General features: G+C 37.6%; 1 protein-coding gene across 16 annotated transcripts in view; it reads right to left on the bottom strand.

Moving 5' to 3' along the window:
- Positions 1 to 15842, bottom strand: part of CREM (cAMP responsive element modulator) — a 38056-nt gene that overhangs the window by 5929 nt on the left and 16285 nt on the right. For 13 of the 16 annotated variants that reach the window (XM_075144068.1, XM_075144074.1, XM_075144067.1 and 10 more), the window contains 3 exons: positions 14066 to 14157; positions 13778 to 13923; positions 7039 to 7227 (listed from right to left, as the gene is read on the bottom strand). In XM_075144068.1, the coding sequence (XP_075000169.1) occupies positions 7039 to 7227; positions 13778 to 13923; positions 14066 to 14157 (427 nt within the window). Of the gene's footprint in view, positions 1 to 2946; positions 3595 to 7038; positions 7228 to 13777; positions 13924 to 14065; positions 14158 to 15842 lie in introns of those variants that run through there. The other 3 variants (XM_075144081.1, XM_075144083.1, XM_075144082.1) reach the window with 3 other exon arrangements.

The raw sequence follows: 15842 nt of genomic DNA, 5'->3' as shown, positions 1-15842 counted from the left end.
CCTTTCCATAAATATTTTATATTATCACAGAACAAAACTTCAAATTTTGTAGATAAAGCAATTGAATATAAAAGATGAAATTTTAGGGGCTGTTATGTTATACTTAATTTAAACTTTAATTCTTTAAAGCAATATTCAAATAATGGAAAAACTTGACTTGGAAAAATAAAATGTAGACAAAAACACTTTGGGGAGGCTGACGGGTAAAGCAGTAAAGAGACAGTCAACTACAGGGGGGAAAAACAAAACCAAAACCTAAACTTAATAAAAAAAATTACTATTAGTCTTACTAAATTAATGCAGGTGCTTCACTAATTAAATACAAAAAATAGGATCAAGCTGTGTGTAGACTACAATTCCACAGTCCCAAAATCATTAGCAGCTTAAAGACTTTGCACCTCCCCCCTCTCTCAGTCCTGCAGGTAAAAGTGTTTGTGGAATTACAAGATGAACTGGACCAGTCAACTGACCTGAGTTACGGATAATCCCCTGGGGATGGGGAGGGAGAGAGAAATCAGCCCAGGACAGCCCTGTGAGCACTAACAGGCAGCCACCATGAATACAGAGCTTGGTCTTCTTGTACATCTACAAGAGAATTACTTAACCCTTTCTTTAAGTTTTCCACATCTCTTAGCAGTCCCAGTTATGTCAATGGGACGATACTTGAGCTCACTATTTATAAAAATGGAATTTTAGAAACTCTTCACGCTCACCCTTATGCTGGCCACATTACATACATTTTATAGATTTTATGGTAAGAACTACCTTTTTCCTCTCTCTCACCATTAGGTAAAAAAGAGATGTTATCTTAGTTTGCATTAGCTACAATGAATTAGAAATCCAAGTGAACCATTTTGTAGATCAAGTCATGGGGAAAGATCCATAACCCAGGTCACCTCAGCCTGGCAAGACCAACTACTTTGTTGTCTGTCTTTGATTTACACTCAGATGTTAGTTAACAGGACTTACTGCTGCTGTTGTTAAGAAGACTCCGTGTGATAATGTACCTGCAACATGGCTTAACAAAAGTGAGTCCCTATCTCAGCTGGGATCAGCAAACACCACTGTAAGTAACAACACGTTGCATGAATAGTTTGAGCAGGCTCCAGTAGTGTCTGTCCCTGCCTAACAGTTGGCTCACTTATAAACCTCTCAGCGTGGTAACAGATAAATAACCATTTTGGTGGTATAGACCTTGCAAACCCAGACACGCAAGTTAAGAAAACAAAACAAAACAAACCCCATAGCATTGACAAAGTATCTTTTCGTTGTGCAGTAATATGGGTAATTGTGCTTTATGATACATTATTGCGAATCAATTATTTCGAAGTCTGCAAAATTTTTTGTATAATATCTCAAAAAATTAAATAAAATACTGTTTCCCCCAAAAAAGACATTGGGAAAGATGAAACAGGCTTTAAGTAGGGGGGATAAAATACCCTTGAAAAAATTCATAGTTTAAGTCTAGTAACGTATCTACGTATTACAGAGAAGGCTACCTTCCATTTCAGCATCTGAGACAGAAATCCCACACACCTCGATCCAGACTGACAAACCTCTGTGGCCATTTCTAGTGAAACTCCATGGAGGTTTAAAGTCATTCCTAACATATCAGACGTAGGACTGACACTGTTAACAAAGCAACAAACCTGGAGATGGTATATTTCCCTAACACATTGCCACAGGTAATCTTTTTTTTTTTCCTTCTTAAAATTGCAAGGGAGTAAAAAGTAACTGAAAACCTGAAGCTTTGAGTTGAGACTTACAAGAAAGGAAATTCTTAACAGGAAGACAAACAACCAACCAATCAGAAAAACAAACCACATTTGGAAGAGTACAACTAACCTTGTAAATTAAGTTACTTGGAAAAAGTAACTTACTGAACACTAGAGAGCATCCCTGCACTTCAGTTCTTTCAGCGACTATCCTGGAGAAAAAAAGCCTCATGCATGCTATGTATTAGTACGTCTATTCTCCCCTTCTGTGAGTCACAATGATGGGACTAGATTACCAAATATTTTAACTTCACCACTAAACTGGCTAAACAAGGCATGAATCGTTATCCCTTTGAGCATAAAAAAAACCCAAACCGTTGACTTGGAGAAGATACTTATCTTTGGATTAATGAAACAATATGTACCAGCAATAAGCAGCAGCAGGTAGATACCAGCTGTGAACTGGTTAACATTACAGATCTGCCGGAGGCAACTGACGAAGCAGAAAGGAACTGACTAAATCGCAGCATGACTTGGAGCTGACGTCAATGTGTATCTTGTTTGGAGTTTAACTTTTCCAGTTCCCTACTGCAACACGATTCCAGGAAATCTAATGACGTCAGCCTTTTGAACTCAATTAGCTGAGGAACAGACCATTTTAACAGCAGAGGAGAAAACAAGCAGGCGTTACAATACTTAAAATTTTTGCTCTCCCAAATTTGTTTGCATTCAGTATTTTCTTTAATAATGAAAGCATAGGGTTTATTTACACTACTGAAACAATGCACACCTTTCTCTAGTAGCTATGCTTAAGTCTATTTTAGCAATCAAGTCTGAAGTGTTTATTGCTAAACAAAAAAGCAGTACCATATTTACAAAATAAAAAACAACTATAAACATAGTAACATATATGACTATCTCCACAATAAAGAAGAATTTAAAAGAAGAGTGGTGGATTTTTCAGAAAAATCCTGCATCAAATAGTAAAGATTAGTTATCTGAATCAATCTGTGCAAAAACTTATGCACTAACAGTGATTTTTTCCCCCAAATGAAGCTGTTAAAATTGCCCTGAAATCCTACACTGACTAGATATAACCAGAAGCTATGTATACCAGTTTTCAAAGATGAAAGAGTTACAGCAACAGGTTCAAAAGAAAATGTCACAAATACCAACTAAGCACTGCTGAGACATCCAAAAATATCATGTAAAAGACTAACAAAATTTTTACCTGTTTCATCTCCTGTTACAGCCATGATCAGCTTCTGCACACACGATTCTCCAGTTCCTCTACCAGAGCTCAGCATGAACTGTTCCAAACTAGCAAGCATGTGCAGATTACAAGCAAGAGCACTGACATCACAGTGACCTCACTTGCTTACCACTGTCATTAATATGCTCTGTCACTGGAACAGCTTGCTGAAACTGCAGCCCAAACAACTCCTTTTCCAGTAAACCTTTCTTTTCCCCCCTTGCTCTTCCATATTTCTATAAGCCTAGCTTTGTTCTTTTTCCCTGAATTATTCATAAAGCTACAGAAAGCACTCACCACAAAGCTGGCTGTAAAACAAAACCTGAAAAATCTCAGCACTGACTGACAGAAATTAAAATGTGGCTCTAGAATTCATGAATGAATCTGAATGATAAAGTCATGATTGGATAGAAAATAGGGAAATTTTAAAAAGATGTGTAATTGTTTTGATTGGAGCAGTTCCACTAAAAGGCAGAGAACTCTGTTGGACAGACATGCAAGGCAGGAAAGCTTAATAAGCTATAACAAATAGGTAAAGGCTAAAGCTCCTTGCTTTGGGGGGGGAATGCACAACCCACTCATTTAATTTCAGTTAAAAGCTTCAGAAAAGATTGAAGAAAGCTCCAAAGTCCGTCAAGCCAAAGCTAGTGATTTCAGATGCTGTAACAGGCAGAACAGTAACTCTAGATAAGAGCTACCTCTACCCTGTTCCCTCCTTTTTCAAAGTAAGTCCAAGAGATGTGGTTGACTTAGTTTTAAAAAATAAAAAACCAAAAAAATCTCAGCTCTAACAGAGTTACTCCTTATTTACATCAATTTAAATGAAATTAGTTTCAGACCAACAGTCCAGGCACTGGTCTGTATTTAGGGCATAGCAAACTTCTAAGGCCTTTGTCTGTAATAAACAAATTCGGACTGGTAATTCATCAACTGTGAAACTATGCCGAGGACAGCAATAATGGAAGCATCAATGGAAAAAAGGAGTGCCCTGTGATTACAGAACCACTTCAAGATCATATGAACAGAAGATCAGAACTGAAGCACACAAGAAATTCAGTATCACTGTTCACATCACTGACCATATTATAAAAACGCACATAGATCCCAAGAGAATTATTTTTGATACAACTTTTCTACACTCATTTTTACTAATAATTAAACACTTTTCTCCAATTCAACTAGCAAAAAAACCCTTAACCTGTATTAGGAAACTGTCAGGACATCAGAACTGCCTCTTATTTTGCCTATGAATGTAAACTTGTAGCAAATGAAATATCACTCAGTTGGATCAACACCTTTGGCGCTTTTGTATTAATCCTTTTTCCCCATCACACTATCAAAAAATATCAAGCACAGGATTTATATGATGCCATCCATTATTACATGAGATTCATCAACAAATACTTTAGAAAAAATATATATTTTTTAATATATATATATAATATACATATGCTATCTGAAAGATTCTGAAACAGTTCTAGGACAGATACTTGGTTTGGTTTTTTTTGTTTGGTTGGTTTGGGTTGGGTTTTTTTGTTTGTTTTGTTGTTTTGGGGGGGTTTTGTTTGTTGTGGTTTTTTTTTTTCTTTCACTTCCATGATTATTACAAATAAAATTTATATGCTGTCTACCCAAAATCATTATAAAAATATACATAAGTGGAAAAATTACTAAGCAGAACGTTGCTTTCCTATTATAATCCGTGCTATCACAATATTAGGTGAACAGTCAACTACAAAGTCTACATAAATGACAAATGTTCATAAACTATAGTCCTACAGACTTTCTAGCATAGGCAAGATGACCTGTAGTAAGGGCATATTAGAGACTTGTATATCCAACTAATTCCATTGTCTCACTCCATCCTGAATAACTCAGGTTTGTTGACGATATGCAATCATTATCATAAAGAGATCTGTATTACCATAAACATCCTCAGGTGCTTTCACACTTTTTCTATATACTCTTTTTTTATTAATTTTTTTTTTTTTAAAGATTTTCCAGTATTAATAGCATGTATAGTAAGTCGAAAACTTTTATCTTCTCATCATCTCTGAGTTCATGCTCACTTACTATTCCCTTTGTATTTTTCCCTGTATATGTTATGTAGCATTTTTCTTCTGTGTCAACAGCTATGGGCATCACTAATACACTGGACTTTGTCTGGGCCAAAGGAACAGAGAATTCCAGGAAGTAAACTTTTCTGAGCATGAGCAGAGAACAAATCAATTTAGTTAAAATCTAGAAGCTTCCAGAAACAGGATATAGCAGGTATTCATTCAGTAGCTGTCTCTGAATCAGTTTTGAAAGTTTTCATCACAGGCAAGACACTTAATGGGCTATACCATCAAGTAGTCAAGCCCATCACTGAGACCGAATAGGGAAGTTAGAGGACAGCCCCGTCAGAGGACAACCCTGTAACGAAGAGTCTGTAAAGGAAGGCCAGTCAAATGAAATTCCCAAGGACTGGAATGCTGCCAGATACAATCCCTAAATTCTGTGCTCTTCACACACTGGGGAGGTTTTAGGAAGCAACTAAGGAGCTACTCTCTCTGCTCCACCCCCCTCTCCCCCCGCCTCCGAAGCTCTGAAAAACCAAAACAGTAGATACAAAATGCTACAGTCAACCTGGAGAGACAGAGAAGTCCTCTAATTTAAGAGATGTGTATGCACGTGTATAGAAAACATATTAGACTCATACTCAGAAAACACACACTACCAGATTGGGAAATTTGTTTGGGGGACAACCAAATTTGGGTCTTAAGAATGTATTCATAATAATATTTAGGGAAGTTATAACAGTACTCTCTGCATGATGAAAACTAACATTTTGGCTAAGGGTTTTTCATATTATAGTCTTAGAGCTTCCTTGAAATGCTTTTGAAAAGTCTTAGGAAGACAATGTATTTCAGCAAAGAATTAACCAGAGGCAATGGAAGAATCCAAATTTGGTATCATTATTTAGCATTGTCTCAACAAGTTCAGATACCTACAAGCTATTAGCTATTAGCATTATTTATAACCCATTTAAAGCAAAGGGAGAGAAACAGCCACTTAAAGACAGAACTTATTTCAAATACCCATATTAGGGCAAAAAAAGCACCTCAACCTGGACTTCAACTATCTCAGATATCTGTGCCTACATTTAGTCAATGACTCTCATCCACTCCCATGCATACATATTTAAAGTCTTCATAGCTCTTCTCATGGTTTATTTCAGCTGGCTGTTTTGGCTTAAGAAAGGATTCATGCAGCCCTCCCTCCCTACTCCTCCTTACTGATTAAAAAAAAAAATAGGGAAAATAAATGCCCTATATTCTCCACGGCAGCCATTAATTTAGTATCTCCATACAGAAATCTCTTTCCCATTTTCAAAGGTTTTCCTCAGCATAACCCAAATCCCAACCCTACTTTCCCTGGTATTGATAAGAATCCAAGATACCTTCAGTTCTCAATCTCCCCCAGCATTTCCAAAAGGCTAGGAACAGTGGAGGGAAAAAAAATCCTGCATAAACTACAGTAAGGTTCAAGAATTCATTATTCACAGTTCATTTCACATGTGTGCATTTTATAGGACCTACAAGGTGTTCTTCTGTGAGAAAACTAGCTTCACTAAAGGATCTCCTTTCTAATAACTACAAGAGCTGTAAGTTGCTAGGAAATTCTGCCCTAAACACATGGCAAAGAACTTCAGAACTTGTGTTTTATTAAGATTGATTAACTGCTGAAAAAAACCAAATTAGTTTCATATATTAAATGAGATGCACCCTCAGCATCTCATTTCAATCTGTAACAGCACCTTCACTGCAATTAAACATACCTCTCAAAGTCTGGACAAGAGAATTCAAAGCAGAAAATGGTTTTATACTGTTATTTCCTCCTCGTGACTTCCTTTAATCAAAAGAAGTTGCTTTACTGAGCAGAAAAACTGAGTCTCCTCCTAAGACTTTCATCTTGTTTGTATAAATATTTTATTTAATAGTGCAAAAATGTCAACACAAAATAAAAAGCCTTTGAAGAAAAATTGTTTTATATAAAAGAACTAAAATGCAGTAGACTAATAAAATATACCTTGAACAACAACTTGGCTTCCGGGAACAAAAAACTGTTGTGTGCCATCAGGTGATTGTCCTGCATATTGCACAATGGTAGCACCTGGTTGAGGAGCTCCTGAATTTGTCATTGTTAATGTCTGTAGTCCATGGACACCATCAGAGGCTGGATTAGAAATCTGGATTGTACCACCTTGAGCTATAGTAACTAAACATAAAAAGAAAAAGAAAAGTTAGGCAACAGAAAGAGATATAACACATGCTAAAAAGCACATCTCCCTTTTTAAAATAAATGTTGTCTGATAGGACTCCTGGTCATCTCCTTGCTTAAAGATCAATTGTACAATAAAACTTAAATATTAATACTGATTTCCACAAATATAAAGCCTGTTGTGTAGTACATGCCATGTGTATAACAGAAAAAGCGCACTGTTCCACACATTTTATCTCTATGCGTCCAGAAATATTAGCCCTCCTAAAATAGTTTTAATACAAGAAAAAAGAAACAAATAGTAGCTCCTAGTCACAGAGAATCGTTGTTTTAAACACTAATGTAAAACAATTATTTAAAAAAAAAAAGTTATGTTTATTGACTCCCACAAAACAAAACCCAGGACATCTAGACAAAGGAAAAACAAGTCTTCTGACACTCACAATCCTTTCCTTAGTGTGAAAGAAAGTCTAGCCCAACAATGTTTTTCCAAGTTGTACAAAGCTGTAAACAGTCCAATACTTATGTCAAAAGAGAAACAGAACAAAGGTGGTTTTTTCCCCCCCCATGTAATCAACAATAAGAAAAACACAGATATACTTTCCCCATTAAAAAAAACCACATTGTGCTGCTCACCATAATTAAATATTTAGACAAAAATCAAATTCCCTAGAAAGGTTATTAATTGTATATTCCTTTCGAAATTAGCATTGTCTTTATTAAGAGCAGAAATATCATAGAATCACAGAATTATTTGGGTTGGGAGGGACCTTAAAGATCCCCTAGTTCCAACCCCCCATGGGCAGGGACACCTTCCACTAGCCCAGGCTGCTCAAAGCCCCATCCAGCCTGGCCTTGAACACTTCCAGGGAGGAGGCATCCACAACTTCTCTGGGCAACCTGTTCCAGTGTCTCACCACCCTCACAGTAAAGAATTTCTTCTTAATATCTAATCTAAATTTACCCTCTTTCAGTTTAAAGCCCTTATCCCTTGTCCTATCACTACACTCCCTGATAAAGAGTCCCTCCCCATCTTTCCTGTAGGCCCCCTTTAAGTACTGCAAGGCCGCTATAAGGTCTCCCCAGAGCCTCTTCTTGTCTTCTCTAGGCTAAACAACCCCAACTCTCTCAGCCTGTCCTCAAAAAAGAGGTGCTCCAGCCCCCAATCATCTTTGTGGCCTTCCTCTGGACCCGCTCCAACAGGTCTATGTCTGTCTTACGCTGGAGGCTCCAGAGCTGAACCCAGTACTCCAGGTAGGGTCTCATCAGAGCAGAGTAGAGGGGCAGAATCACCTCCCTTGATCTGCTGGCCACACTTTTTTTGATGCAGCCCAGGATGCAATTGGCTTTCTGGGCTGCTAGCACACACTGCCAGCTCATATTCAGTTTTTCATCCACCAGTACCCCGAAGTCCTTCTCCACAGAGCTGCTCTCAATCCACTCAATGCCCAGCCTGTATCCATGTTTGGGATTGCCCCGACCCAGGTGCAGGACCTTGCACTTGGCCTTGTTGAACTTCATGAGGTTCGCATGGGCCCACCTCTCTAGCCTGTCAAGGTCCTTCTGGATGTCATCAGAGTATCAACCACACCACTCAGCTTGGTGTCATCTGCAAACTTTCTGAGGGTGCACGCAATCCCATTGTCTGAGTCCCTGACAAAGATGTTAAATAATACGGGTCCCAATACAGATCCCTGAGGGACACCACTCGTCACTGGTCTCCACCCAGACATCAAGCCGTTGACCACAATTCGTTGAGCATGACCATCCAGCCAATTCCTTATCCACTAAGTGGTCTGTCAAATCCATGTCTCTTGTATTAATTAAAATACTCCTGTATTGTAGATGAGAACCCAATTCTCAAGAAGTAACAAACTTCTTTCTCCCCCAAAAGATATCTAAACTACAATGATTGTCATTGTATTTAAAGTGGTCTGAGATGGTACAAAAGTCACATATAAGCACAGATTCAGGATTGCCAACTCCCCAGATTCACACTATTTGATGACATTCTTGAAGGTTCAGATACGGTTATCTAAGTACATGATTTGTTAGACACCCATGTGAGTTTTGGAGATAGTTGATTTCAAATGTTCTATCTTGACAATAGTAAGTTATCCTGAAAGGGCAACATCAGATAACACTTCAAAGAGCACTGAAATACTAACAGTTGATTAGTAAACTGTTCTTAGTAAATTAGACAATAGTAACTATCTAGTAGGAGCTCAACTAATTTTTTGAGAGCATAGTAGAATTATCTATCAAAACAGCCAAATCCCAGCAGCTAAATTAGCTTCTTTTGGGGGAAAATGGGGAATTCCTCTCATGCTGAATAAAGCACTGAGCCCTATCTGCAATACTGGAACAGGGTTCAGCATGGACCTCCAGCCCTACCCTCGGAATGGGGAACATGTAATGTAGGAACTAGCTGAGTGCTGCATGCGGGCTCCATAATGCATTGGGCGGGGGAGGGGGAATGAGCAAGATATTGTTTCGGTCTGGCCTCCAAAGCAGGAAGTGCCCCATTTTGGGGCAGGGTGGAAGACAGAAGCAAGAAAAATAAATCATTGTCTCCTCTATTCTTCATGAGATCCAGGACAAGAGCAGGTTCCCGGCAGCATGTGAGCTTCCCAGCAGGAATTGTCACCTCTACCTCCCAGAGAAGTTATACATAGCTGAATTCTGCCTCTCTCAGAGTTAGCACCAAAAATGGTATGTCTACATCATTACAGTACCATACCACATAAAAAACAGTCAGTTTGGGTTCCTGAGCAGTAAAACATCAGCACATAATCATACAAAGTTCTTGGCTCCACAGTGAGCCTGGGTAAACAATTATGTCGGAGCTTTCCTGCAAAATTATTAATTCAGATCACGACCCAGTATTTTCTAAACATGAGTGAATTCACTCCAGTAACTCTCTCCCTTACAGGATTGATTCCTGCCATATTACCAGAACACGACACTGCCCCCACCCCATTCACTGTCCTGATCTCAACCACTGCACAGACTTTTGTCGTGCTGCAGCTCTGCTGGGAATTGGGCCTTCTGTGAAGAGAACAGGACTTTTCTGGACAGCCCCTGGAGTTGTACACCATGCAGGTGGATGTAAGTGGCATCTTCTCTTCTAGCTAGGACTGAATATGATACTAATACCATTGTCTGAGTATGACCAACAGCTCTAATTCAGAAAAATCAGATGTTTCCCTCCCTTCCAAAACTGGGAAAAGCAACTAAAGTTGGTCTTTCCCAAAAAATTTCTTAATTCTACAGTTGTTAAAAAACTGTCCTAAGACAGAAAGCCACCCAAACAGATGGCAAAAGAACTAGTAATCTTCATCTCTCCTGCATCGTTTCAGACAGAACATCATGATATGCACAAATAGACGGGGGGCGAGGGGGCAGGCAGTTCATTCACACACTCCAACTGAACAAACAACTCTTGCACAGTTAGACCACCACCACAGGTGAGGCAAACCAATTTTTTTTTCAGTATTCAATAGCTAACATGACAGAACTACAGCCAACAGAGAAGATCTGTAGTCAGATCAAGCTACAAGGCTCATACACAAGACACCGCCTTATGCAAAATTATCCATTCCCCTTACAGAAAGATAACTCACATGTTGATGGAGGTAACTGGGAAAGACATTTTATCTAGCTGGTCATGCCTGTCAGTCTGTCTGCTTCCATAAGCCAAAGCCAAGAAGCTCTGAGGAAAAAGATATTTGGAAACCATGGCAACATACCGTTTTGGCTCGTAAAAAGAAAGCAAGGAACAGCCATTGCTGCTGCTAATAGAAAAAATATATTTGTTTTTCAGAAAAATTTACTTATCAAGTTCTTCCAAAAATAGTCACCCTAGACATCCAGACACCAACATACAGTCAAAATTATCTTTTCAACTAAACTGCCTTTCCTATGCAGGAATAGAGAGAACAATACAGAAAATAAGGAATCGGCAAACGTAGTAACATGGCATCTGTGTTAAACCAGGGCACAGTATAGATGGCTGTAGTGACAGTGCAACACCAGTTCTTCATTGCCATGGACACTGTACAAGCTTTATGCATAAACTGCCTGCACAAGAGAACCCAGGCAACCAATGGCAGCCAAGAAGAGAAGAGTACTTGGATACTGTAATGATAACCAGAAGTAAAGAGCTATCGACAGGAGACACAAAGGTAAAATAGATACATGTAGCGAGTGATCTTCTGCATCTTATCCAGACTGAAGTCAACACAGGAGATGCTGCATTCCCACACAGTGTTCCCGGTTTCAGCTGACAGCAGTTCCTGAGGATCACAGGCAGCCAACAGGATGCCGGCTCAGAAATGCTGCAGATCTGTGCCTTACATGTGTAAGGACTGGAAGTAAACAGTCAAGCTCTCTTTGGTAAATTCCACATTAAGATCCCCTCTACTACAAGGAGATGACCGTTCTTACTATCACTTGGATTCAACTTGAAATCTAACTTTTCTGGCATTTAAGGGTAATGACCAGCATCTTAAGAAAAATTTTGATGTAATTTTTCCTAACCAGAATTAGAGAGAATGCACAGACTTGACTGCAGCAAAAGATGTGTAATATTTTAACTTACAAAGTTTAACTTAAAAAAAAAAAAATAATCAAATTAATGAACGAATAAATTGGGTAACAAAAACCATTTCCAGCAAGACAAAGTTCTCAAAACAAAGTTTTTGAGCCAGAATCAGGAGAGCCTATGAAGGCTGACATTGCATCCTGAAGCAATGCCTCATTATGGCTGAGAACCTATTTAACAAGTTAAATTACTTTAAATATCCAGCACATGTCCTAGGCTATGAATGTAACTTATTCAAAGAAGCAGCAGCATAAAACAGAAATCTTCTATGCTTGGCCTATGCAAAAGACAAATTTAAATTAAGATTTAATTAAATTTTTGTGGGCTGTTAATTCAAGCACATTGTTGGTGAATCTCTGTTGTTTGATTTTTCAGAAGTAAATGTTTGATTGAACAAGAAAATGAAAACTGAATTTCATTATTCTTTTATACACTTCCCTGTCACTATGATTTATAGCTATGCTCAAATTAAAACATCCTAAGAAGAATCACATCCTGCAAGATATTGCTAGTAAAAGTACAACTCTGGTTTCCTAGAGGAATATACGATTAAGAAACCTAAACTCCTAATTTCTTAGAAATCCTAAACGTTTGGAGGCTCACTACAACATAGTAGAGACACTACACCACTTATTTTTTAGCCTTGAAACTGCAAATATGTATTTTTTTAAACTAAACCTAAGCCAAACCAAAAACATAATTCAAAAATTGAAGAAAAAAATTTGATTTGGTCAAGGATATCAGCCAGATTCTGTACTGGATAACTGTCATTTAGCATGACCACAAGTCCACACAAAAGAGTACTTCAGATGCTGGACATCATGAAGCAGACATTTATTTATGTCTGTACCTTAACAGAAAGGGTAAGAAAAGCAGCTTAGGAACCCAAGCAAAATTACTTTCTATGCTGAAGGCATAGATAATATTATAGGAAATTCTGTTTTCTCAGAGTTCATAATTACTTCAGTTGCATAAATTAAAAATAACTGAAGAATTCTAAGGGTGACTAGAATGCAACTACGAAGCCATTCTATCCTCTTTTATATGCCATTGCAATGTTTTAATAGACTACTTCTGTTTTCTTGATTTGGGAAAAAAAAAACCCACAACATTTCTTTTGCATTTTTCCTGCCATTATATCAAGGGAGAAATGGCTGCATTTCAGTTTGGCTATACAGGAAAAAACATGAAAAAAAATAACTGCAGGAGTGAAGCTTTATCCAATACGTAATTGAAAAAAGTTACTACAAAGTTATCCCTTAGATGATATACGATTAAGCCCAAAGAAGTTATAGGGAGTGAGTTATGCAACATTTTTAACATAAATGCAGGAATTAAAAAAAAATTTAAAAAAAAATCTATAGAACAGAATTGTGAATCTAACTTTTAACTTGTGTTTGGGTGAAGTATCAAATGTTGGAGACCATAATTTAGGTTAATTCTGCAGCTAAAGTGTTCATACTTGACAACTGGAGAGGAAGAGACATAGTTCTTTTAAGAAAGAAAATTCAAAGTTAAATAATTTCATGCTCCCACCTTACACTTTAAAAAAGTCTAACTCGGTAATTGTCATTTCATGTAATGAATAGCACTAATACATAGCAAATCACAGTAATTTGAAACTGCAATGATTTATAACATTGAACATTCACATAAAAGCATCAACATTTTTCATTTCACCTGAGCCTCACCTCCACATTTTGAATGCATAAGAGTTCTAGAAGGACTAAATCTAGCAACCAACAAGTATTACAAGAAACAGACTAAAAGTCTAAATGCCCATGTTAGGAAAAATTAAATATAAAAATTGAAATTATTAGAAATACAGAAGCTCTCATTCTTCTTCACCAAAATCCAACATCTCTACTTCATTATGGAACTCTTAGAAACAAAGTTGTTCCTATATATGTTCTGCAACATCACACAGTATCTTTGCAAACATACTGTATTGCCCTGTATTAGTATGATACAGGCTGGTTGGCATGGCCATTGCAGAAATTCCAGAAGGCGCTCCTTCATCTTCTGACTTTTCTTCTTCCTCAATCTTCGGTACTGCAGGAGCATCTGATGAGAGCTCATTCAAAATTTTTCTAAAAAAGAATGTAAACAATTTTATATATTTGAAATTCCATATCCATGAAAAAACTAAGTCACTGGCTTTTATCAGACAGTTTTGCTGTAATATATAAGCTGCCTTTAAAAACCAGCAAAACCAAAATAAAAAGTCCTTACCGGTATGAAGGCCTTCTTGAAAGTATTTCCCTACGTTTTTGAGAATCAATAATCCCTTCTGATTCTGCAGATTCATCTGCAATCGATGCTACCTGTAATAGCAAAGTTTCTCAAATTCATAACTTCATAAAAAAAGAAGATAGCAACAGAGTAAAAGATTATTTTTGAAAATTCCTTCCATGTTTGCATACAGGAAGTTTGTGCACTTATTTATCACTAATCATGTGATCTTGGACTTCTTTTTCCAAAGCAAATCACAAATTATGAGGTTAGCAACACATAGCCACTTAGATGACATCTTCCATTTGAAAAAGAAAAAAAATCAAAATAATCCAGGTTACCTTTTTGTGAATGACACCTAGAAAAAGCACTGAAGACAGAAGTTTTCTTTAAATATAAAAATATTATACAATTTAATTAGCTTTTAAAGTGAAATTAAACATTTAAAATACAAAATATTGTACTAATGCACCTTAAATAACAGTATACAATACAAAAGCCTCTTCACAACCACACCAAAGCTATTTAGAAAATAAGTTTATTTAAATATACACATTTATTACACTTACCAACACATATTCGTAAATACAAATACATTGCTTAGCAATACCGTGCGAGTTTTGGAAACCCCTGACAAGTCCACAATGTCTCACGTTCTCAGACCTTTGTTAGTAGTATTTTCACAGGTTCTTTTTCTCTTAAAATTACCCAAGACGACATTAAGGCCTGGAGCTGAATCACACTCTTTACCAGCAACCATCTTACTACACAGAACTGAAAGTGATTATTGAATAAGGAAAACACACTATTTTCTTGTTTCATTTAACTATTCAGAACTATTGGCGTGTAAGATGTCCAAACTGAAAGTGCAGTAAAGTTCATGTGGAAAACGACCTTTTCACACAAAGACAGACCAGACTGCAGTTTCAGACTAAGCGCTCTGTTAAGCTAACACTGAACAAACATGAGTTAAGTGACTAGAAGGCTCAAGTGTTCGACCTGGGTGCAGTGGAGGCTTCCCTGCAGCTCAAGGAAGACAAGGAAGAGCTCTAGAACTAATGCGGCTGCCAGGCCTGAGCACTCGGTGCTAGAAACAAAACCTGCTTGACCTCAACAGAAAATGACTGGCTGGAAGGTTCTGGAAATTTATAGGCCTGGGTACCCCAACTCAAACCTATAAAACTGCACCTTGAAAGAATTACAGCTTATTGCAGAATGAAATTGTCTTTTCACTTGTTAATTTTATTACATTCCAGTTCTGTGTAAAAACATTTAACATAGCCTCATTTGCTGGGTAATACATAGGAAACATCATTAAAACTCTACACCTGCCTAATGGAAAAAAAAGACCACCTAGAAATAATGAGAGGTACTTCTGCATGTCTACAGATGTATAGCTCCAAATCAGGCTTCAGAGCTGACTGGCAGAGATACAAGAGCTTCAAGAAGTTTGTATTCATCCTTTTGCAGCATGGACCAATGCTGAACAGCAAAGAGATCTTCTGAAAGGCATTTCTCTCGAGTGCCCTACAGCGATCTGCTTGTGGATCGACCTTCACGCCTCTGCATAAACCTTAAAAACTAAGACAGTATTACACAGCTGAGAGCCTGGGCATCCTACCTCAAAACAGAACTCTAATTCTGCAGGGGAAATAAATAAATAAATATATAAAATCTCTCTGTCCCAGGACAACAGCAGGAAAACAAGACCTTAGTGCCTTTAAACCTTCCCATTCCACTAAGGGTTACCAATAGCCACCCCTAGTTTGTGAAGATG

Source organism: Calonectris borealis, chromosome 2, assembly GCF_964195595.1.
Source record: "Calonectris borealis chromosome 2, bCalBor7.hap1.2, whole genome shotgun sequence".
Taxonomy (NCBI): Eukaryota; Metazoa; Chordata; class Aves; order Procellariiformes; family Procellariidae; genus Calonectris; species Calonectris borealis.
The sequence above is the reverse complement of the archived record's forward strand: the minus strand, read 5'-3'. Positions and strand labels throughout refer to the sequence as shown.